The 24,196-nt window shown below is 32.1% G+C and overlaps 1 protein-coding gene across 1 annotated transcript; it reads left to right on the top strand.

Moving 5' to 3' along the window:
* The first annotated feature begins 38 nt into the window (after positions 1-38).
* On the top strand, positions 39-24,047 carry LOC143085191 (uncharacterized). Its single transcript, XM_076261425.1, has 10 exons — positions 39-173; positions 9,763-9,917; positions 12,936-13,068; positions 14,268-14,416; positions 15,179-15,315; positions 15,845-15,970; positions 19,438-20,107; positions 21,654-21,831; positions 23,231-23,337; positions 23,882-24,047. Exons 1-10 carry the CDS (start codon positions 120-122, stop codon positions 24,042-24,044), a joined length of 1,872 nt encoding a protein of 623 aa, XP_076117540.1. The 5' UTR covers positions 39-119; the 3' UTR covers positions 24,045-24,047.
* Positions 24,048-24,196: the final 149 nt, after the last annotated feature.

A 24,196-nucleotide genomic window follows, 5' to 3' on the forward strand; every position in this document is an offset into this window, starting at 1 on the left:
TATACGTACATATTGCAGTTTATTGTCACGTGATTAAACATGTCACCTGAGTCATCCATCACAATTGGTGTGTCTGTAAAATAAACCAGAAGTGTATTTATTGTTATAATTTTTGTAGGATGTCTTGTTTGTGTCTAGTTTGGGCTTTATTTTTCGTGTTCACTTTTTTACAGGTAAGCATATGCATGGCTATTTAATTCGTTTTTATTTCATTTTGACGACCAGACGAAGTGGACCTGTATGACATTCTCTTTTTATATTGTATTATTATTTCATAAAACAAAGGTAAAAATAGAAATACATGAACGCTTCCTACAATTAATGTTCTTTTTTTTTCTGTGAAAAAAGACTATGACATTAGTCGAAGTAAACATATTGTTAATTTGAAGCCCAAAGAAAATGCATATGGATATGACACTCACACTAAAGGTTTGGTTGAGGAACTTCTAGACGAGACTATTATATATATTTTTTTTCAAAAATGATAAACGAAAGTGTTTGAAAATAACAAGACTGTATGATACTTTGCGTCTTTAGTTTCAATGTAGACTAAGTTGTCTTCATTAGAAATATCACTCTATTAACAAACAGACACAAAACAGCGTTAAACGAACTGGAATGGAAAACTAAATACAATTTTTTACAAATTATGATCACTTATTTTGAGAATTAATTTCGTCGTTATGACCTTATCATATATATGCTTGCTCCATGTCGAAATAACAGATAAAAATTGTGAAAATTTGTGAAAATTTTGAGAAAAGGTATGATGAAGAATTGGTATTAATTATTATTACAGTTCTATATATTGCCCTCTTTAATTACTTATATATACGATGACAGATTTTATGTCCTGTCGCTAAAGTTTACAGGTCTAATAAAAGGAATAGTCATTTATATTCAGAAATATGACGTGACCTTTTAGAACCTCAAAGTGTACACACAACCTCGTGTGACGTGAAATATCGTATAAAAACTTGGAGGACTCCTTTAAAATGAACTTTCTGAAAATATAAAAAAAATGAGATGTTGAAAATTAAAAGAATCTGCAAGCGGGTGTCTTTGTTGATCATACCACTCTGCAAATTAATATTAAGACTCGTAACAAATCCGGTCTAACATTATGAATACGAGTTGACTGGTAAATCAGTCGATACATTAGTCTGGAACTGCGAGTATAAATTTGGAAATTTGTTCGTATATATGCCATAACTTTCATTTATATAATGGATGTCGGAAAAAGAAACTACAGCAGTGTTTACTATCTACATAAACTGACTATGATTATAGTGGCATTTTGATTTTACAAACTTCTCTTGAAAAGGTGCAGTTGCAACAATGATTAGATAGAAAAAATAAAGAATAGACTAGAGAATGGAAACGAGAAAGCTTTTACAGAGACAACACCAGGGCCATAGAGAAAGAAAAATCAACACAAGGGCACCAATTGGTCTTTAACGCAGGGTTAAAATCTTGAACTCGGTGGCCGGCTTCAGCTCGCCCCTCAACAATAGTGTATACTAGATAAGCGAATGAAAGCAACACTAAACTCTGAAACATACAAATGAACCGCAATTGGAAGAACACACACGATTTACAAAGGCTAGAGGTTCTTGACTTGACAGAGGCGCACAAAAATGCATCAGGGTTAAACATGTTTTGTTTAGTTTTTTTTTCTATCAACAATCGTTCGTTTTATCAATACGTGTTCTTCATAGCTGATACATGTAGTTCCGTCAAAAATGGTACACGATAGACCAAATATTGTACCGCCGAAACTCTTTAATTTTGATTGATTAACTTGACAGAAGTTTTTCAACTCCGTAAACAAAAACGAGCATCCTTTTTGCAATTATATTAGGACGCTGCAGTATCCTATAGCATACGTGTAATTGTATTTCGAGCTTCAAAGGGATATGGTCTCCCTATATCAGTACCTTATATCCCCATGTGCCTGGCAGCTCATGGAATATATTACTCTGACATAGAGTATGTGTTCCATTCTCCCTTAAAAATCCCGCATAAAATGATATCGTCAATTGGTCAACACTATACTTAATATAGAGATGCATACAGGAATGCCGTTCTACTTGCATGTATTTCACAATAAGTCTTTATTGTATTATAATCATAAAGAAGAAAAGTTAGGGAATTATTCGTTAAGTCTTTTGATTATAATTAATAAATTATTTCTTTTAATGTTTGAGTTGAGGTTAACAGATATTAACCAACCTTCAGGAATGACTTCGTGTTACGTTTCAATAGATATCATTGTTTCCTCATTTAGAAACTACATTATAATTCTATATTTAGCGACTTCATATATAATATCTCTTGAGATCAAAGTCAAACAGTTTACATATTCCAAAATTATGGTAATATCATACAATGGCAATTGATCCGCTCTAATTTAAAGATAATAAAATGTGCAAGTTATCAAGTAAAAAATAGGTCTTCAGAAATAAAATATGAATGAAGGGAGATTTGGGGTATACATGAAGAAACAAGAATTCATCAAGCCAACAAAAAGGCATCTAAGTCCCTAAAAATGTTTCATTCGTCGGTCAAGCCCTGACCATGACAGTTTAAAATTAAGAATTTATCCAATAACAAGATATTTTCAAAGTTGGAAAGCGACAACCACTAGTATCATATTGATATAATGCCCACAGTAGAAAAACTGACGGAGAAATAATCTGAAATACAAAAGGAGAACAACAAATACTAAATTTTTCTCATACGAAGATAGCAAAATCATCTTTTTTTAAATTTTGGATAGTTATCTCTTTTAAAGAATGAAATTACAAAAAAAATGTCTAGATCAAAAGTCCAGGGCTAACCAGTGTTTTGTCTTACATTACACAAAAGTTATTGTAAGTGTCATTTCAATGCTTTACACGATGATCGTTATCTAATGTAACTTGACGTAGATGACACTAGTGTTGTTGATGTCTATGTGAGTATATGTTTACTTTCATACGTCGGTTAAAGGTCAACCTGTAACATTTTGTTTAACGCCTATAACAATCACCCCTGTTGACTCTTCTATCTAGACTGTTGATGAAGACATTTTTTAATTCAAGATTGTTTTAAATTGGTTGTTATTGTCTCTCTGTCTATCTCTCTCTTGTAAATAAGAAAAATCTCAACAAGAGACTATTTAAATGTCACAGAAGTTAACACAAGTCATCGTACGGCCTTTTACAATGAGTAAAACTCATACCGCATATGCAAGGAGCCAGGAGGTGAATTACTTTGAGATTATTTAAAGTAATTAGAGCATTTTGATCAATCATTATTATTGTGTTTTCACTTCTGTTTCTTATATTTTCAACGATCTACTTGAGTTCAGAATTTTAGGAAAATACCCAGGCAAGATAACTCAATAAGTGATAAGAATTTGGTAATGAACATTTGGTTTTTCATGAAGTTTATATTATGTTTTGTTTGGGTATTCCTCTGGTTGAAATAAGAAGGAGATTTGAAATTACACCCCAGCTCCTTTGTTCTAACAGGGGTGAACTAAGCCGGATCACCCCAACCAGATCACCCCAGTTTGAGTTTCTTTGTTATGCATGCTTTCCTTTGTTCTGTAACATTTTGGCGGGAATGTCAAATTCACTATAAAACTTATAATTAAATATACAATTATGTGGAAAAGACTATCAAAATTCACGTAGAAAAAATCCAGTGTATATGCTGGGATTCGAACCCAAGACCTTTAGCATATCAAGCCACGACACAACCACTACACCAGGACGACTGGATACGAACTATCAGTAATTTAACATACTTAATAAAGGAAGCGATATACTTTTATAAGTGGGGCGAGTTGGCAGACCTTTATTCAGTGGGGTTTAAACCCTTTTCGTTAATAAGTGAGTTGTCAGTGATTGTTCAGTTTGATTTTACACTTTTTCAAAAGTGGGGCAAGTCGGTAAACAAGAGTGGGGCGATTTTTTTCATAAAGTGGCGATGATAGGTTGGGCCGATTGGCCAGTGGGGCGAGTTGACATTGTTTGATATCTACTCATCGTGTTCGGGGTCAAAAAGGGTATACATCATATAGTAATGTATAAAGTATATTATAATGGTTGTGTGGCGTTCTAAACTAGATTTTATGAATTGTAAATGGTTTTTCGTCTAATATAAAAACAGCTGGGATGTAAAATAGTTATCCCACTCGGACGGTGTGTCAGTGTTAGATCACCCTCTGGCCTCCGGCCATCGGGGTGATCTTACACTGACACACCGCGTCATCGTGGGATAACTATTAATGTTTTTTTGGTTTAAAGCGGTCACATGTTAATGCGGTTGAACACTTTCAATAGTTGTCTATATTGATATTTTTATGTAGGTTGTTGTCATTCAGGATTTTGGGTATGTGTGCAGATCTTTGAAAATCTCTAATATCTTTTTTTTAAATGTTTTTACACTCGGAACGATTTCGAGCTTGATGTCAGATGAACTGTTAGTTTACTTTTTGAAGACCAAACAATAACATCTATGTTTTTTCGTTGTTAAGTTGCTGACTTGTTTACATAAAAGTTAAACCTCTTACATCTCTTAGTTCACATTGAAGCTAATGAAGGTCGACTAGTTATTTGTTAAAACAAACAAATACTGTCAAAATTAATGATAATAGACGACTTTCCAGATTCATTTTTATGAATGAACTACTGCGGTTGACCTAGGGTCATTGTGGGAAATACCCGTTTTTGGATATCGTGACGTGAATATATTTATGCGTAGTACTAACGTCATATTTTTCCTGAAACGATGCATTATTTGGAAATTCGTGTATATGTTTGCCCACCTCAAAGTTAATTTAACAAAAATGAGATCATATCCCTCCATTAAAAAAGAACTTAGCTAAACTATACAAACTCTACTTATCAACCGTTTGGGCATACAGGATTTACATCAATTTTGATTACAATGTGATCTTCAGCACACATTTCTTTGCTGTATAAAGCATGCTCATTGAATGTGAATATAATACATCTCAACGTGAACGTTTGTGGATGATATTGTATCACTAACAATGTTTCCATAAATGATTACCAAAAGTGTCCTTTTCATTCTCTACGTGTAGATATGCATGTAGGTACCGAAAGATGAAATGAATAAAAAGACATCCTGCCTAATTATGCAAAAATTAATTTTAAAATCGAAGATTCATTCAATTTCTTTACCGGATAGAAATACAAAATACAACTTTGGGAGTGTTGTTATTGTTTCGGATTCATAAAATAATATTTATTGTTTTGGAAATATAAAGTAAGACCTCCATTTCTTGTTATAATCTATTTTATGTTAAAGTAACATTAGTTATGACAGAAACATGACGTAATTATGTAATAAACCGTACTGTAAAGGTAGTCATACATGCATCGTTTTACATAAATATTTTATATGTGCATATCAAACCAGTTATACATAGATCTACATACTGCTTGTGAATTTAAGTCTTTAACATGACTAATTATTTTGTGAAAAATGAAATGATGAGGTTAAACATTTAAGGAAGAATGTCAGAAATAGCATATATTTATATTCAATGCATGCATGAGGTTTTATATATATATTGTTCATATTGCGGAAACACACGCAATTAGGGTTGCTATAGTGACGTACGAAGTCTGTGACTCCCAATTTTTTTTCATCATATTTTATTCCTAAAATCATGAAATACCATCAGGAAATTTTCAGGAAAAATCACTGGTAGATATTAATCAGCTGTTTTGTCTTAACTCGTTCCGGATTCACGTTTTACTTTTATTCAAGACTTTATACAAGGGTCTAGATGAGGTCCTTAATTTTGTCATTATTATATATGGTAGACAATCCTTATGTCCAAGCTACGATAGTAGAGGGGCATTATGTTTTCTGGTCTGTGGCTCCGTTCGTGCGTCCGTTCAGGTTAAAGTTTTTGATGAACCTGAAGTCCAATCAACTTGAAACTTAGTACACTTGTTGCTTATGAAATGATCTTTCTAATTTTAAAGCCAAATTAGAATTTTTAACCCCAATTTCACGGTCCACTGAACATAGAAAATGAAAGTGGGAGTTTCAGGTTAAAGTTTTTGGTCAAGGTAGTTTTTGATGAAGCTGAATTTCAATCAACTTGAAACTTAGTACACTTGTTGCTTATGATATGATCTTTCTAATTTTAAAGCCAAATTAGACTTTTGACCCCAAATTCACGGTTCACTAAACATAGAAAATGAAAGTGGGAGTTTCAGGTTAAAGTTTTTGGTCAAGGTAGTTTTTGAGAAATTGAAGTCTAATCAACTTGAAACTTAGTACATATGTTTCCTATAATATAATCTTTCTAATTTTAATGCCAAATTAGATTATTACCCAATTTTTACAGTCCATGAAACGTGGAAAAGGATAGTGCAAGTGGGGCATCCGTGTACTTTGGACACATTCTTGTTCCCTATGTTTTATAATTTGTTTGTTAGTCTCTTTTCTTTGTTTTATCATCCCTTTGTTCTCTATTTTTATTCAATTTTTATTTATCCTTTAATGTTTTGTCCTGTTTTGTTTTGCAGATTTTTCACATGTTTTGCATTATTCTTTTTTCGGTTCATCCCACCAATACTCTATTAAGTTGACCTTTAGATGTCTGTTAGGTTTCCGTGATACTAGGTAACTGTCTCATTGACATATACCTACATTTCCTTTTCAGTTATTATATATTACGGTAAATATTTGACATGAAATATATATTCAATACAATGGACCTAGTTTTTGGTAAACTTCCTCTATGACAGCCATTAAGCTATTAAGTTGACCACAATAGAATATATATATATTATATATATATATCATTAAAAAACACATTTGGCATTATAAACATTGCGATTAAGCTCCCTCTAAATAGTTTTTTGTTATAGTGCTTGTGGCATAATTTGTGTTTTTAGAAGACGTGAAACATGTCTAAATAGTTTTTTTGTTATAGTGCTTGTGGCATAATTTGTGTTTTTAGAAGACGTGAAACAAACATGCATCTCATTTACTGTTTGTTTTGTTTGTTGGAATATTGTTATTTTCTTTTAGTACAAAGAACGCATAGTATGAGGCATCCGATTGTCTTTTAGAGTTACGCTTATTGAAATAAAAATTTAACCTTTCAGAAGATACATTGTATCTATATCTATAGACGAGGAGAGAAAATATCAACTGCTAATTGGAAGAAAAGAGGGGTTCAATTCTTACTGGTGGCGGTTGAGTTTATGGACTCCCCAGTATTGCTTGTGGTTTCAAGCAGATGACTTCAGTATCGTCTTAAATTTAATGAATTATATAAACTGTATAAGCTGCTCACGTATCGGACATTCATCAAGATAAGCTCGTTCGTCAAAATAAAAGAAATCTTTATGAAGACATAACGTACGTCTGGCGTATCATATTAGCCTGGTATCTTTGTTAAGATTTTAGCTCTATATGTCATACAATGTTAAATCCCTACAAACTTAACATACCCAAGGGATGAAAAAATGATTTATTTAATATACAAGCATCAAATGCAGATGCATGTAATTGTTAAGTGTCCACGTCTGTTCAACCCATCTGTAGATAAAGTATTATCACCCAGTTATTCTGAAGCACGGATTCAAAGATATTCTACGGATCTCCTTTTTTCGACAATTTTAAGTACAAGACGGAATGATGCATCAACAGTGAACTAGACCCATTAGCGGCCTTGTTCTGTTTTCTGCTCCTTGGTAGGGTTGTTGTCTTCTTAATTGACATTTTCCCGGTTTCTAATATCTATTATAAATTATAAATACAGTACATTGTATGTCTTAATCTTTCTTTTTTTTTTTTTAGATTTGTGCTTTTTTGCGTTTTACATGAAAGTTCTTTTAACGTGTAATAAATTGCTATCAAGAATACATATATCTTAGTTTTTAGTCATTCTTGTTATTATTAATGACTCATAATAGTTATGGCATGTTAATTACATATCATATAAACAACTTGTATATTTTTATATTTATTTTATTTTGACAGATATGATATTTCAAGCATTGAAAAAATAAAATAAATAAATTTAATCATAATTATGTACAACAACCAACAATGAACATTATTTGTTGGTAATAAAGTAAAGTGCTTATTAATCTATTATTGTGTTACTGTGACCTTATTGGGTCATTAAAAGTTTAGTACACAAGATACGCCCCTTGGTATTGATGTTTCATCATCATTTATCATAATTTTATAGCACTTTTTTTATGAGCTCTTGTCTAATCATTTTAACCTATCTAATTGCAAGATCTTGTCCGGAAGTAAAACACTTGCTACATAGCCCGGCATTTGTTTGACTGTGATGAATGCATACAATGATATTCACCAATGGACGGATACGGAGTTGGGTAATTAAATCCGAGTGACTTGTACAGGTACCCTTGTACAATGCCCTTGTAATGATTATTTGAGGGATCAGTGAAACCTGTACTGAATCAAATTTGCTGCCCTTATTCAACATCCACACTGTGAATGTACCTTTATTTACTGGTGGCAAATAAATCTCCTTCATTAGAGACACTTTTTATTTTGCTGAATTAGTTTTTGTCATGCATATGTATGAAATATTTGCCACTGGACGTTAAACAAGCAACACTCAAACAAACAAACTGGTGTTTTTGCTTAAGTTTTAAAGAGATTCGCAAACGCAACCAAAATATCATGATTAAGTTTAAGGAATAGAACAATTTGAAATTTCAATGTTTACAATGCTAAATTCCAAATTCTCAAACGCAGTATTAAAACATGTCAATTCGTTTGAATTCAACAAAGAACAAAGGGAAAAAATATACATGTAATAGACTTATAATTCATCTATAATATCTTAGACTATCACGTGATATCTTAATAATTGATAAAAGTGCATGATTTTATAGCAGGCTAATTGATCTTTGAATACTAATCATGAAATTTCAAAATAGAATATAATAGAATTGGCTTTTATATTTATAATAAAAGTTATATTAGTAATAATGATTAAAATAGTAATAAATATTCAGCTTACAACACAGAAAACAGACACATACATAATTAAGAAATGAAATGGAGTGAATTTGAATTGTAAAATTCGTGGTCTATCTTTTTAAGCGATCTCCACAGTAAAGTTTAAAAACAATGTTTTTGTTTGAAACATTATTTTACTAATACAGCATATACCTTTGGTCGTATAAATCATTCAAGAGTACACGCACGTGTCATTTGTATAAAAACGTGAAAATAAAAAAATAAGGCTTAGATGAATAATGCATTCATGATGCCATGTTTATCTTTGTCTGTTAGACAATTGTTTACTCCTTGCATACAGTAGGAGTCAATAATTTATAAACAAAACATAAAGAAATAAAATATAATATTAAACTGTTAATAAAATAAAAAAATCTGTTGCAATTATTTGTCAGTTTAACATAACAATTGTAATACATGGTTTAGAAAATTCAAATTAAAAATGGTCGATTTTGTTTAGCGATGTTTACGTGTGTTGCATGATGAATTTCAAATCAGCTGGGATATACAATGCTAATCCATTATGTTGCGATTTATTGATAATACCTCGATCAGCAAAGCTCAAAATCAAAACATTAGAAAGCACGAGGTTTATGAATATATAGAAATATAAAGGGTACATAACAAAAAAGGGACATCGAAAGAACAGCCAAATTCATCTAGGATCAGCTTTGGCTAGGGAGTTCTAAATATTTAATCTATATTAATTTTGCATTTCAGACTGTGTTTAGCAGTGGTATCGTAGAAATCCGATTATTGAAATTCATAAACTCTGGAGGCGTTGGTTCTAATGGGCATTGCTGTGATGGAAGGGGACCGTTCTGCTTCAGTGACTGTGATCATAAGTTCAGAGTGTGCATAGATAATTCAGATGGGTAATACATACATAACTTTTTATGTCTGCAAAATGCATTAGCCATATAATATTGGCATATATTTTTATCATTTTCTTTGAAGTTGAAATATAAACTACTGTACCATATCCTGAGCGCACTTACGTAATTATTGATGTTAGTCCTGCATTCCAAACCTTACTCCATACATTTGTTACCCTTTTAGCCTATCAGTTAACGATTCTACAACCTGAAGGTACGTTTATTTTGGTATTGCATAAGCCGTGTCTTCTTTTACTGTAAATGACGTGAAAAAACTAAATCCCTAGGATGTGTGTTAATGATTTTAGTCTCTGATGCATGATTTTTTTATTGTCCATTGTTATGGCTTTTAACAAGTTTTCAGTAAGGGAGCTACCATTTGATTTTTATGGGGGGGGGGGGGGGGGCTAGGGCCCATAAAAATCAAATGGTAGCTTCCTAACTGTAAGTACCCTCAAATCGTACTTTCCTGTTTATTTGAACTGTTGACACAATTTGTGATGCAATTTAGTTATTCCATGTTTTGTTATTTTGTGTTATTATATTTCTTTTTACTGTTTTTTTTTAAAATAAGTTACACCTTTGATAAGACATAAGTATTTAGTATGACGATAAATTTACACTTCTGTAGTCATACTGTGAACACACAAATTATTAGTTTTGTAAAATATGTTTACTTCCGTACCCTTAACAACCACACAATTATGATTTTTCATTTAATCTGTGTAAGTTGTCTTATTTTACGCCATTTTGTCCTATTTAGAGTTGTCTTTTTATCACAGTTCCTTCATGTACATCTTTGACATTGTATTTATATTCTGCTGTATGATCAGGTTGTTGTCTCTTGGGCACATTTCCCATTTCCATTCTCAATTTTAAATTGTGTCATATGTCAAACTTATTCGTTCAGTGTATGTTTACTTGTTTTTGTTCAAATCTCTTTTTAATCGATTGGTTCCTTTTATGTTGCAATGTTACACTACTATCCAAGTTTAGGAAGAGGATTGGTGCCTGTTAAAACGTTTGACCGTCTGCTTTTTTAATGCATCTGTCCTAAGTCAGGAGTCTGTTTTTCAGTGGTTGTCTTTAGATTTGCTTGTGTGGTTCATGAGTGTTTCTCGTTCTTTATTTAGAATAGAACGCTGGTTATCCTGTTTGTTTTGTTTTACACTATAGTTATTTTTGGGTCATTAATAGCTTGTTGTTTGGTGTGAGTAAGGCTCCGTGTTGTAGGCCGTACTGCGAATTATAACTGCTTTTTTATACATTGTGACTTGGATGAAAAGTTATCTCATTAGCAGTCATACCACATCTTATTTATATCAACTCCCTAAGTGCACTTCCAACAAACATTTTTTTAATTTTGACATGTACATTTAATGAAAAGTGGTCTGATCTTATAACTGATACTAAATTTTTATTATCATTATACACAATTATGAAATGTGGAAGTGTGATATTTATGAATATATGACATCAACATAAATGGAAATCAAGTCATCGTTGATGTGAAACGTGTTGCTAATATTTTAGAAAATTATCTATTTTATACAAAGTGAAAAAAGGACAAAGTTAATTCTGAAAACAATCCCGATCTTTGACCTATGATAACAAATATTAAAAAAATAATCAATTAAATCCAAGCCACAATTTATAAAAGTAAATCATTATAGGTCAAGATACGATATTTAACACGGAGTCTTGGCTTACACCAAACACCAAGCTATAAAGGACAAAAAATGTGTAAAATGACTAGTGTAAAACCATTCAAACGGCAAAAGCAACGGTATAATTTCAATATATAAAATACGAGAAACAAGAAACACTTATGAATTACTGATCATAATGTTCCTGACTTAGCAAATTTGCAAGCACACACAGCGGGTTTAAACGTTTCAATAGGTTACAACCTTCACCCTTACCTGAAACTATAGTGTAGCATCTTAAAATTGAAAATAGAAATTGGGAATGTGTCAAAGAGACAACAACCCGACCACAGAGCAGACAACAGCAGAAGGTCACCAACAGGTCTTCAATGACATAGAAAGATAGACACACTATAAAATATCAATTGAAATTGCTTAATATGCAAATATCTAATTTAATTAGTCGTGTAAACCATGCTTAAAGTGAAACGTAAGATACTTTTGTTTGTACAGGTAGAACTATAAAATTTCTCCGTATCATGGCTAGACATTCGGAAAAAGGAATTCTGTGAGAAAAATACAAAATCACACGATAATAAGCCAGATGTTCCTTTTCATTCCGGAGAAGGAATTTTTAATTGAGGATCGATCGATCATATGATTAAAGCAGGTAAAACATGACGGAAATGGTAGACAAAATAATTTGCATAATTTATATGACTGTTTCTTTTCGTGAGAAGGTCAACTATGATGTTATGTAATAGAGGAAGGTGGCTCGGGCGCCTATTGTGACCTTTAACTTAATGCAAAAACAATCACAAGCTTATATGACAAACTATGATACCCCTCTTCAGCATTCCTCTCAATGGGCATCTTGCTAGTATGCACTAAACCGTGGTGTAAACTTGAATTTCTAACTTCTTACTAGATAGTCGTCGAACTTCACACTGATATAAACAAGTTTCGATGAGTTTAGCGGTCAAATAAATGACATATAGTCTTACTGAAATTCACAAGCTTAAAAAATGCAGAACATGTCTAAAGTTACAATCAAGGTTTCACGAATGCATTTTACCTGTTTTAAACGCAAATGTAATACCGTATAGCGGGTTATTTTCGCGGGGTGTACATTTTCGCTTATTTTCGCGGATAGATTAAAATCGTCAATATAAATTCCGCCAATTTAAAAGTGCATATTCAAAGGTATGGATTAAAGTTTTGAACCCCCAAAATAATAACCGCCAACATATTTCGTATACCTTATTCAATGTAAATCGCGAAATTTTACACCCGCGAAAATAACCCGCTTTACGGTAATATGATTTATCTTGTCTTCGTTAGATTCATATATTTTACATTGTTTCTTGTTTAGACCAGAAAATATCCATACGTGTCCATACTACCATAAAGATTCAGGAGAGATCCGGAACAGTAATACTGTGACATTTGGATCGTCTATAGCTGGTATACGTAATCCTATTAAAATTCTCTTTGACTCTTGGCCGGTAAGTATATAAATAGAGCCTTAATTTTGCTTAACAAAATCTTTCATTTGCGCCAAAAACTATACTCCATTTGCAATTTTGACACTATCAACAATAACGGAACATTAATGGGAGCAGCAGAACTATTGAGCTCACGAAACAGCGAACTCTGTTTTTTTCTGCAAAGTGCATGTAGTTTTAATGTGCAGAATTTCTCTAGTCACATATAGAATGTTTGTGTCTTGTAAGCAGACCTGATATGTTTTGTCCTACAATAGACCTAGACTTTGTGCGATTTAGAACTTGAAATATGCTGTGAAGGAGAGTTGTCTCATTGGCACTCGTATTGTTAATATCACGTCCTAATATATCTATGTAGGATTATTTTAATGCTGACAACCGTATATTGATCTTGCAATCCAGATTATTTTTCAATAAAAATAGCAAATATTTGTTGTTTCTAAAATTATTTTACTTTAAGGTAGGTACATGTTTTAGCTGCAAGCCTTGCGGTAAAAAAAAGATTGACCATATACACACATGTAGATTGACAAAACAAAAACAGTTAAATGATGGCTGTTCATCTCATCATATTTCACAGAACTGTCTTAATATGGCAGTTATAAAAAAAAACTTGTTTATTTTTTTCATGCTTTTGACGTTACAGTTTCGTCATAAATGGCATTACATATAGTATTAACTCATTAATATTATTATATATTAACATACATTAGTAATCTTAGCATTATGTTGAACGGACAAAAGAAATTTCTATATTCTTATCTATATTTGAAATGTTATGAGCCTTAGTATTATCATACTTTACCATGTTAAAGTTCCAAAATCTAAGAAAGCCAATCGCCAGTTTGAAAATGAATTAACATTCAAATACATTTAAAGATATATACATGTATATAAAATGCCAAATTTCAAAACCTTGTTTGGTTTTTAATTAAAAATGTATTCAATCTGAAGTAATATTTGTGCTTCTACTTATGATGTGCAATCAAGAATTATTATCCCCTACATTCAAAATGAAAAAATAAATGTGCTGATACAAAAAGAAAGTGTTAAAGATTGATAGACGAGCAAATCGACACCCCAAACATTATTGAGCGCTAAATACTGACCTTATTATGTCTTAAAATGTCTATCAAATTGATAAATTGTGAAAACTATGTTCAAAGTGAAACTTTTATACTTTTGGGTTTTTTTTTCAGGGAGAACTAAAACTGAAAGTAGAAGTGTGGGATGTAGATGACAATAACAATGATCATGTAGATTTCCTTAGTGGTGTGTTTGGACTTAAAGCCGCCAGATCTCAACTTGAGGCCCCGGTAGCAGCATTCCAAATAAGGAAAAGAACACTGTGAGTTGAAGCTTCCTTTACACTTGTTATCCCTTTTGTCGTAGGAAATTAATTTCACCATCCTTTTTAGCTAGAACCATTGTCAACGGATGGTAAATCATATGTGAGAATACAAATATCAGATTGTAATAAAATTGAGAATGGAAATGAGGAATGTGTCAAAGAGACAACAACCCTACCATAGAAAAAACAACAGCAGAAGGTCACCAACAGGTCTTCAAAGTAGCGAGAAATTCCCGCACCCGGAGGCGTCCCTCAGCTGGCCCCTAAACAAATACATACTAGTTCAGTGATAATGAACGCCATACTAATTTCCAGATTGTACACAAGAAACTAAATTAAAATAATACAAGACTAACAAAGGCCAGAGGCTTCTGAATTGGGACAGGCGCAAAAATGCACACTATTTCATTTGAACTTAAAAAAAGCTTTTCGTATATGATAAGAACGAACATATAAACATTTAAAAAGTCATTTGGGGCCAAAACGAATTGATTTGTTTGGTTGTGTTTGTACCATATCGCGAAGGAACCACTAATAGTGTAATAAATAAAATTTGTAAAGAAAAAAAATGTTTTTATTCTTGACAAATTTTTCGTACCCTCCAGCCTCCTTAATAAACTCAACAAATGAATTTGTAAAGACATTCAAGTGACAGAATTAAATATAACAAGTAAAATATTCGTGCAAACATGTAACATGATATTTCCTTTCATCCTGCTCAATATTCAATGTTTTTAAAAAGTTTTTTATGTTTTGCAGGCTAACATACAATGTTAAGGTTTATTGTGATCAATACTATTTTGGAGAGTATTGTGATATATTTTGTAAGCCGTCTGATGGAGACTTTGGGCATTATACATGTGACTCGACAACTGGAATGCAGATATGTGATCCAGGTAAACTTCTAAAAATAGATGTGTAAATCAAAAACAGTAAATCTGTCCACCTACCTGAAATGAAGCGAAAATGTATGTATCATATAAAATAAATTCATGTAGGCATTTCACTCAATCTCGTTTTCGTAGATTTTCAACTACATATAAAAGGGCAACCTAAACAGTCAATAAAACAAGACATGCATGATATATGTAAAAGCACAACGCATACTTTTCAGATAGATAACAATCCTTTTTTGTCAACACAGGCTTGCTCTGTTTGATGGGATGAAGGAATAGCAAACAAACAAATATCATATTCAAAATGTATGAATTGAAAGCTGTCATTTATTATTAAATTGACAAAGAAGCAACACAAAACAAAAATCCAAGTTTTGATTACTTTTATCTGATCCTAGTGGCGTTTAACATATTCAAATGAAACCTTTTACCTTTATGAATGCCTTAGAAACAATAATGATTTTTTTTTATCCCTGTGAATTAATGTATATTGTTAAAAAAAACCATAATATATTGTCCCCTTTTACAGGTTGGAGTGGTCAGTTTTGTGATGAAAGCAATATAGACGAATGTCGGACGGCACCTTGTAATGCAACTCAAAAATGTATAAATACTCTGAGTAGTTATGAGTGCGTATGTCCCGATGGTTTTACAGGTATTATTACATAATTTGAATGCCACGATATTAGATGGTATAAAGAAAATAGTGAAAAATGTCCAAAAAGTTTCTCATCTTGTCTTTCAACAAATCAATTAATAAATGATTAGGAAAATTTGAGAAAATTAAGCGATAGAAGTAAAAGACATAACATTCCTTGAATATGAATTGGATATTTATGATAGGCAAATTAAAAAAATAACACAATCAAATTGAAACATTGATTTATGCAAAAAAGTACAACGAATATGGACTTTTCAATACGTCTACAAAATTTGTTCCAAACAATAGATGGGGTTTATAAGTGTTTCTCTTTTCTCGTTTTTAGCTCACCTGGCCCGAAGGGCCAAGTGAGCTTTTCTCATCACTTGGCGTCCGTCGTCCGTCGTCGTCCGTCGTCGTCCGTCGTCGTCGTCGTCCGTCGTCGTTAACTTTTACAAAAATCTTCTCCTCTGAAACTACTGGGTCAAATCAAACCAAACTTGGCCACAATCATCATTGGGGTATCTAGTTTAAAAAATGTGTGGCGTGACCCGGTCAACCAACCAAGATGGCCGCCACAGCTAAAAATAGAACATAGGGGTAAAATGCAGTTTTTGGCTTATAACTCAAAAACCAAAGCATTTAGAGCAAATCTGACAGGGGTAAAAATGTTTATCAGGTCAAGATCTATCTGCCCTGAAATTTTCAGATGAATCGGTCAATCGGTTGTTGGGTTGCTGCCCCTGAATTGGTAATTTTGAAGAAATTTTGCTGTTTTTGGTTATTATCTTGAATATTATTATAGTTAGAGATAAACTGTAAACAGCAATAATGTTCAGCAAAGTAAGATCTACAAATAAGTCAACACGACCAAAATGGTCAGTTGACCCGTTTAGGAGTTATTGCCCTTTATAGTCAATTTTTAACCATTTTTCGTTAATTAAAGTAATCTTTTACAAAAATCTTCTCCTCTGAAACTACTTTGCCAAATTAATCCAAACTTGGCCACAATCATCTTTGGGGTATCTAGTTTAAAAAATGTGTGGCGTGACCTGGTCAACCAACCAAGATGGCCGCCACGGCTAAAAATAGAACAAAGGGGTAAAATGCAGTTTTTGGCTTATAACTCAAAAACCAAAGCATTTTGAGGAAATCTGACATGGGATAAAAATGTTTATCAGGTCAAGATCTATCTGCCCTAAAATTTTCAGATGAATCGGTCAATCGGTTGTTGGGTTGCTGCCCCTGAATTGGTAATTTTGAGGAAATTTTGCTGTTTTTGGTTATTATCTTGAATATTATTATAGATAGAGATAAACTGTAAACAGCAATAATGTTCAGCAAAGTAAGATCTACAAATAAGTCAACATGACCAAAATGGTCAGTTGACCCGTTTAGGAGTTATTGCCCTTTATAGTCAATTTTTAACCATTTTTCGTAAATTAAAGTAATCTTTTACAAAAATCTTCTCCTCTGAAACTACTTGGCCAAATTAATCCAAACTTGGCCACAATCATCTTTGGGGTATCTACTTTAAAAAATGTGTGGCGTGACCTGGTCAACCAACCAAGATGACCGCCACCGCTAAAAATAGAACATAGGGGTAAAATGCAGTTTTTGGCTTATAACTCAAAAACCAAAGCATTTTGAGGAAATCTGACAGGGGATAAAAATGTTTATCAGGTCAAGAACTATCTGCCCTGAAATTTTCAGATGAATCGGTCAATCGGTTGTTGGGTTGCTGCCCCTGAATTGGTAATTTTGAAGAAATTTTGCTGTTTTTGGTTATTATCTTGAATATTATTATAGTTAGAGATAAACTGTAAACAGCAATAATGTTCAGCAAAGTAAGATCTACAAATAAGTCAACATGACCTAAATGGTCAATTGACCCCTTAAGGAGTTATTGCCCTTTATAGTCAATTTTTAACAATTTTCATTAATTTGGTAAATTTATGTAAATTTTTACCAAATATAGTTCTCTGTTACTAATGGGCAAAGTTCATGATAGATATAATTGTAAGAAGCAAAATCGTTCAGTAAAGTAAGAACTTCAAACACATCACCATCACCAAAATACAATTTTGTCATGAATCCATTTGTGTCCTTTGTTTAATATGCACATAGACCAAGGTGAGCGACACAGGCTCTTTAGAGCCTCTAGTTATATAGATTAGACCGTTTGAATAGTTTTACACTAGTCATTTTTGGGGCACATTATAGCTTGCTGTTCGATGTGAGCCAAGGCTCCGTGTTTAAGACCGTACTTTGACCTATAATGGTTTACTTTTACAAATTGTGACTTTGATGGATAGTTGTCTCATTGCCATTAATACCACACCTTCATAATTTCTATTGTTCCACCATCTTGATCATACTTAGTCTAGTAAACATAAATCAGATGTAAATCAGACATTCCCCTACCGTCATATCACATACTGAAAATAAAACTTTCCTCGACCTTGATTAATATTCTGGGACCAACCTAGTTTCTGTATGGAAAAAACCTTATATTAAATGCCATATTCCTATATAAACAGAAAATCTCCGACTGATATATTATTGTATGAAAACAGTCATTTTTGACTCTTTAAAGAGGGACGAAAGATACTAAAGTGACAGTCAAACTCATAAATCCAAAACAACTGACAACGCCATGGCTAAAAACGAAAAAGACAAACAAACAACAGCACACACGACACAACATACCTTACTGGACAATTTTAAATCTCGGTCTATTTCTGAAATTAATTCTAACATACTCTTGATTTTTTAACCCTGTATGCCAACATTTCCCATGTGAAATTATAAAATTGTTTTGTATAAACATTGAACGACAAAATTTCTTCCTAGTATGTGACGTATAAATTTTCTGACGTCAGTCACGCGAAGCAATAAATGTGTGTTTATAATTTGATAGATACTTTTGTGCTTTTTTTGTAAAATTGTTCCTTTTACAATTGTAACACAGTGGTGACTGGTGTACCCATATTTTGACTATTTTATTTATTATGTCTGTTTTGTTCACGCATCGTTGTAAATATAACGGAATTTGATGAGACTTTCGTACAAGTGAGACCAGGTTCAATCCACTATTTTCTACATTTGAAAATGCCTGTGCAAAGTCAGTAATAATACAATTGTTGTCCATTCGTTTGATGTGTTTCGTCATTTGATTTCACCATTTGATTAAGAACTTTCCGATTGAATTTTCCTCTGAGTTTAATAATTTTGTGATTTTACTTTTTACTGGAAACAATATTTATAGAGCAATCGCAAGAAATTTTGCTCGACACGTATGTTTTGTAATGAAATAGTAATGGTCCTTATATTTATATCCAGTATCATATTATCATGTGCAGAGAAAATGCATGATTCTCAACATTTCCTTGTTATTAATATCTCAATTAATGATGAGTTATTTTTTTTATCTTGCATCATAATGATACATAATTCACAAAAAATATTTTGTTTCTTTACAGGATATAATTGTGATGAATCTATTAATGCCACATGTTCCCCTGATACATGTATGAATGGAGGCACGTGTAATATAGTTAGGGGTTACGTAGTTTGTGATTGTCCCCATGGATTTATTGGTCTGACTTGTAACATGGAATTCGATCTCTGTGCCGATATAAGCTGTCACAATGGAGGAACATGCGTGATAACTCATGCTGATTACGAATGTATTTGTCCTTCAAGATTCACGGGAGAATATTGTGAACATAAATCTGAGTCAAAGATCCTAAGACTTTTATCAACACCCTTTACAAATGCAACCATCGAATCTGCTTCCTCTGTATTTAATTCATCTGAATTGATACCTATAGAAGAAACTGCTACAAATGCAACCAATCTAACGGTTGACACTGTAAAAAATACAACAAATATTATAAAAACAACAGAAACAACAGAAACAACAACACATTTAACCAGTACGACTGTGTCAATAACTTCAACAGTCACACAAAACATACAAACAACAACTGAGACAATTACTAACCCGTACCTTACTGTGAGAGGAAGAGTAGATAGAAATAATAGAGAAAATGTCGGGAAAGGAATTAGAAGTTTATTGTATGATTTAATTAAAGTTGAAGAACAACTATATTTGACTATTCAGTACAAAGTAAAAACAACATCGGTAGGGTAAGTTCAGATTTAAATTCGTCTCACGTGCTTTACAAGAACTCATCACTGAACTAAAATATGTCGTTTTGTACGTTATAACATTTGTTTTGTCAAAAATATATATCTAATTTAGCAATCTGCGTTCTCTTTTTATGCGAATAATAGAATGTTTCGGCTGGACAAGTAGACAGGTGTTTCTACGACGTACTGTCAAATCATTCATTTGTTGATAAATAAAATTCTGATTTTTTTCTTCAAGAAACAAATGAATATATGTAAGAAAAAAATTATACATTTTCTTATTTATCAGTGGTGTTTAAATCCGACACATGAAGGAACTAGTTGACAAGGACTTGCAGAAAAAGTTACAAAGGCTGTTTTATCATTCTGTGAACGCAATACTTAATTTTTAAATGTATTTTGTCAAAGAAAACTGTTAAACATATGCATATGATTGATAAATTACTGGGACGAAGAAAGAACACGAGTTGGGAATTAAAATGAGGTGTTTTCGTTTCTGTGTTATTCTGGATTTTCTATGTAAAATTTAATTCTTTGTTTGCTGCATGGTGAGGCAATGTTTTTTTTTTTTTTTAACAAAATACAAGATATAAAAGCGGTCTATTTGTCTAAACACCTTTAGGTCAAGCCATTTCTTCTATCAAAATCCTCAGACATACGAATGGTTAATAAAGAAAATACATGATTAATTACTCCAAACTTTGTCATCCCTTTTCTTCATATGAAATTTAAGTCACGAAAGATTGAGAACAGGGCTTATACATTCAATACATTTTTATAATCCCGATCTTTTTCAAAATCAACCATGTTATCAGTACGGAAAACACTTTTTCTGGTCCAATTACTGTCTTGTTAGTATATATTTCGGACTGTGCCCTCCACTCATAATGACAATTGTGTTTAAATCCAAGATCTGCCACTTCTAATGTTGAACAGCAAGAAATAGTAAGATTATAGGTTGCAGCATAAGAATCACAGCTAGCCATTAAAATTACCTTTATATTCTTATCCTACCAGATCGCGAAACTACCAATTCAGAACATCTCAAACAAGTTTTGATCGTAGTGTTGGTCTTTGTACATACATTTTCTCGGAGGCGTTATCTTTTGTTGGATTTAGCGAATTGTCTAATAACTGTTATCATTGTTCTAATCAATACAGCGAGGACATAGTATGTTGATATATGAATATTAAAAGTGACAAAAGTTGAACATATAAGATTTTCCTACACATTCAGAGTGAAAGAAATTAGCCTGCTTTTGTCAATGTTTACACCCAATAATATGTACAGTGAATGACAATTTTTTTTACATTGAACTACCTCAAAAATTACACAACCCCTAAAATTACTTTATTCTTGAAATATAGCTTTAGTATCATATCGCTTTATATGATGTTTTTGTTTGTATTAATCTTTGCTTAGACATTTCATAAATAAAATAAAATAATTTATTCTGAGACATTTTACACTTTTCACCTTTTTCAATCATGTTCTTAAAATGATCAAATTATAATCAAATATTTTTCCTTTTATTTTCATCAGAGACATAGTCAGTGAAATAATAATAATGTCAGCCAAGGATGGACATCATACAGTAAACAATTCACTTATACAACATGTATTTGACGATACACCACAAGAAGTAATTGAAAGTCATATACATATGCCAATAGTACGAGAGAGATCTTCGATTGAACACTTACACGAAGTTGATCCACATGTATGTATTTATTCATCATAATTCTTGATTGCAATTGATAAACATAGTTACGTTCCTGAATTTAACACCTTGCTAGATCACGATGTGACAGACAGTCCGCCTTTTATAGTGATCTTAAAGTGTTATCCGTTAAGCTTGTTCTAAATAACTTTTGCTTTTTGAAAATAAATGGAATCCATTTACACATATTATACCATCATTAGTTAAAGTAATATGTCATAAGTTTCCCTCATTTTATACTACAGTCAAACATGATTAAACCGGACCCTGAATAAACCGGTTTCCTGTCCATTCCGGCCGAAAATGAAAGTCCCATATTTTTCCATTCAAAATCTTTGTTAAAATACCCTTTGTAAACCGGACCCTGTATATTCCGAATTCCGGTCTAATTATGAAGTCACAATACTCTTAATTACATTAATTATTACCTGTCAAAACCAGTTTGTCTAATTAATTTCAGTGATCGATATACAATCAAAACATATTTGTTTATACAACATGGCTTTTCGTGATAATCAATTAGTCAGGTGTCAAACTGTGAACCTACAATCGTACAGTAGTGAGCTGCATTATTTATTAAAACATTATAAACGTGTCAATTAAACGAAAAGACACACCGAATATATCTCGGATTGAACTTACGTTTTAACTTAGATAAACAAATTAAAATCGCGGAGTAAGACATTCACATCGGGATTTCGAAATCCTGGGTCCCCTGTTGTGAACCCCTAAACAAATGACCTTGATAATGAAAAACACCCGGATGACAACAATCAATGGATATTGTACACTGTACGACAACGTTTCGAAAGTGATGAAATTACGTTTGAAAATATTCTGGCTTTTTAATCGACCATTCCAACATTTCAAATTATTGATCATGGGAGTAAATCGAAACTCTTGTCCTACAATCCAAACAACGCGAGCATTATGATGCAAATGCAAACAATGAAAAACGAATTGAAAGTATTTTAATTTAAATCAGATATAATTTACAATCAGAGAGAACTTTTATATGCAAAATGTCGGACGTCACTAATCATTAACTTCCGGTCAACACGGAAACCTGAATAAACCGGCTCACTGTCCAAACCGGCCCTTTTTCATAGTCCCGTAGCCGGCCGATTTATACAGGTTTTACTGTATCGGTAATTGCAATTTATCACATATTTTATATAGTCCTATTAATTTTGGGAAGTGAATATATTTGTAAGTTATATTAACACACTCATCATATATACCATAATTGTGTGCGCCAGATACGAGTTCGTCTACAAAAGACTTATCAGTGATGCTCTGATAAAATAGATTAAGCAAAATACGTACGTTAAGAGCATTGCGGTTACATTTGATCACATTTAAGGACCCAGTATATTATTATGATTATAATTCATTACAGAAAAACAGTTTTATGCATGTATACTGGTATGTTGTGGTCATACTAGTATTGGTTGTTTGCTGTTTAATAATAGCTGTTGGAATATTTATATGCTTTAAACATAAAAAGTAAGTACCAATCACTAGTATGTGATTTTATATCTTCTTTTTTATATATACATGTACAATATTTATAAATGAAAATGCACATGGTAAACCACATACAAAAATCAAAAAGTAAATAACTATTATTTCAATTACAATCATTATTATAATAATGAAAAAAAAACTAACAGGATAAACACAACAGAAAAACATCAAGCACATTTTTCTATTATTACCATGAACACATAACATACTTTGCAATAGTCATTTCACCAAAAAAAGAATTCGAAAATAAAATAACGTTTGCACGACACATCCAAGATATTGACAGGATCTTAACGCATTGAAAATTTCAACCGTCCGAAAAGTACGTACCCTTTAATTGTTGTGAATCACTTCAGTTTGTTACACCATTTTTTAACAAGATTTTATTTCTGTCACTATATAGCAAGGTTTGCTGTGTCATTCCTTCGTTTATTCTTGAAAATAAGTTCATGTTTAATCCATAACATTACTTATGATTTGTTTTTCATAACATCTCTAGATCTTGTATTTGTTTTTTTTTTAGATTATCTGAACCTAACAATAAAGAAGAAGTACCCAATCAAAATTCAGGAATTAGTCAACCAACTTCTTCATCACAGTCATTTGAGAATTCACTGTACTTTGAAGTGAAGAAAAACAATACGCCGCAGAGTCATACAAACTTAGCTTATTCATCAGTGCCATAGAAAGGGAATTGGATAATAGTGCTTAAATAAGATAATTGTTTTCTAAGTTAGTAAATCGACATAAAGATACGCCTTTCATTGCCAGTTTCGTATTCCATAAAATATTTTGAAAGACATCGGTATCACAATTGTTTTAATATAATAATTTCAAA

Source organism: Mytilus galloprovincialis, chromosome 1 (genome assembly GCF_965363235.1).
Source record: "Mytilus galloprovincialis chromosome 1, xbMytGall1.hap1.1, whole genome shotgun sequence".
In the NCBI taxonomy this organism is placed as follows: Eukaryota; Metazoa; Mollusca; class Bivalvia; order Mytilida; family Mytilidae; genus Mytilus; species Mytilus galloprovincialis.

What these genes read in the sequence shown, in the direction of transcription:
- LOC143085191 (XM_076261425.1), top strand. Translation starts at nt 120, where the DNA reads ATGTCTTGTTTGTGTCTAGTTTGGGCTTTATTTTTCGTGTTCACTTTT. An exon ending in ATGTCCCGATGGTTTTACAG is followed by an intron (nt 15,971 to 19,437) that starts GTATTATTACAT and finishes GTTTCTTTACAG; the next exon opens with GATATAATTGTGATGAATCT. An exon ending in ATATGCTTTAAACATAAAAA is followed by an intron (nt 23,338 to 23,881) that starts GTAAGTACCAAT and finishes TTTTTTTTTTAG; the next exon opens with ATTATCTGAACCTAACAATA.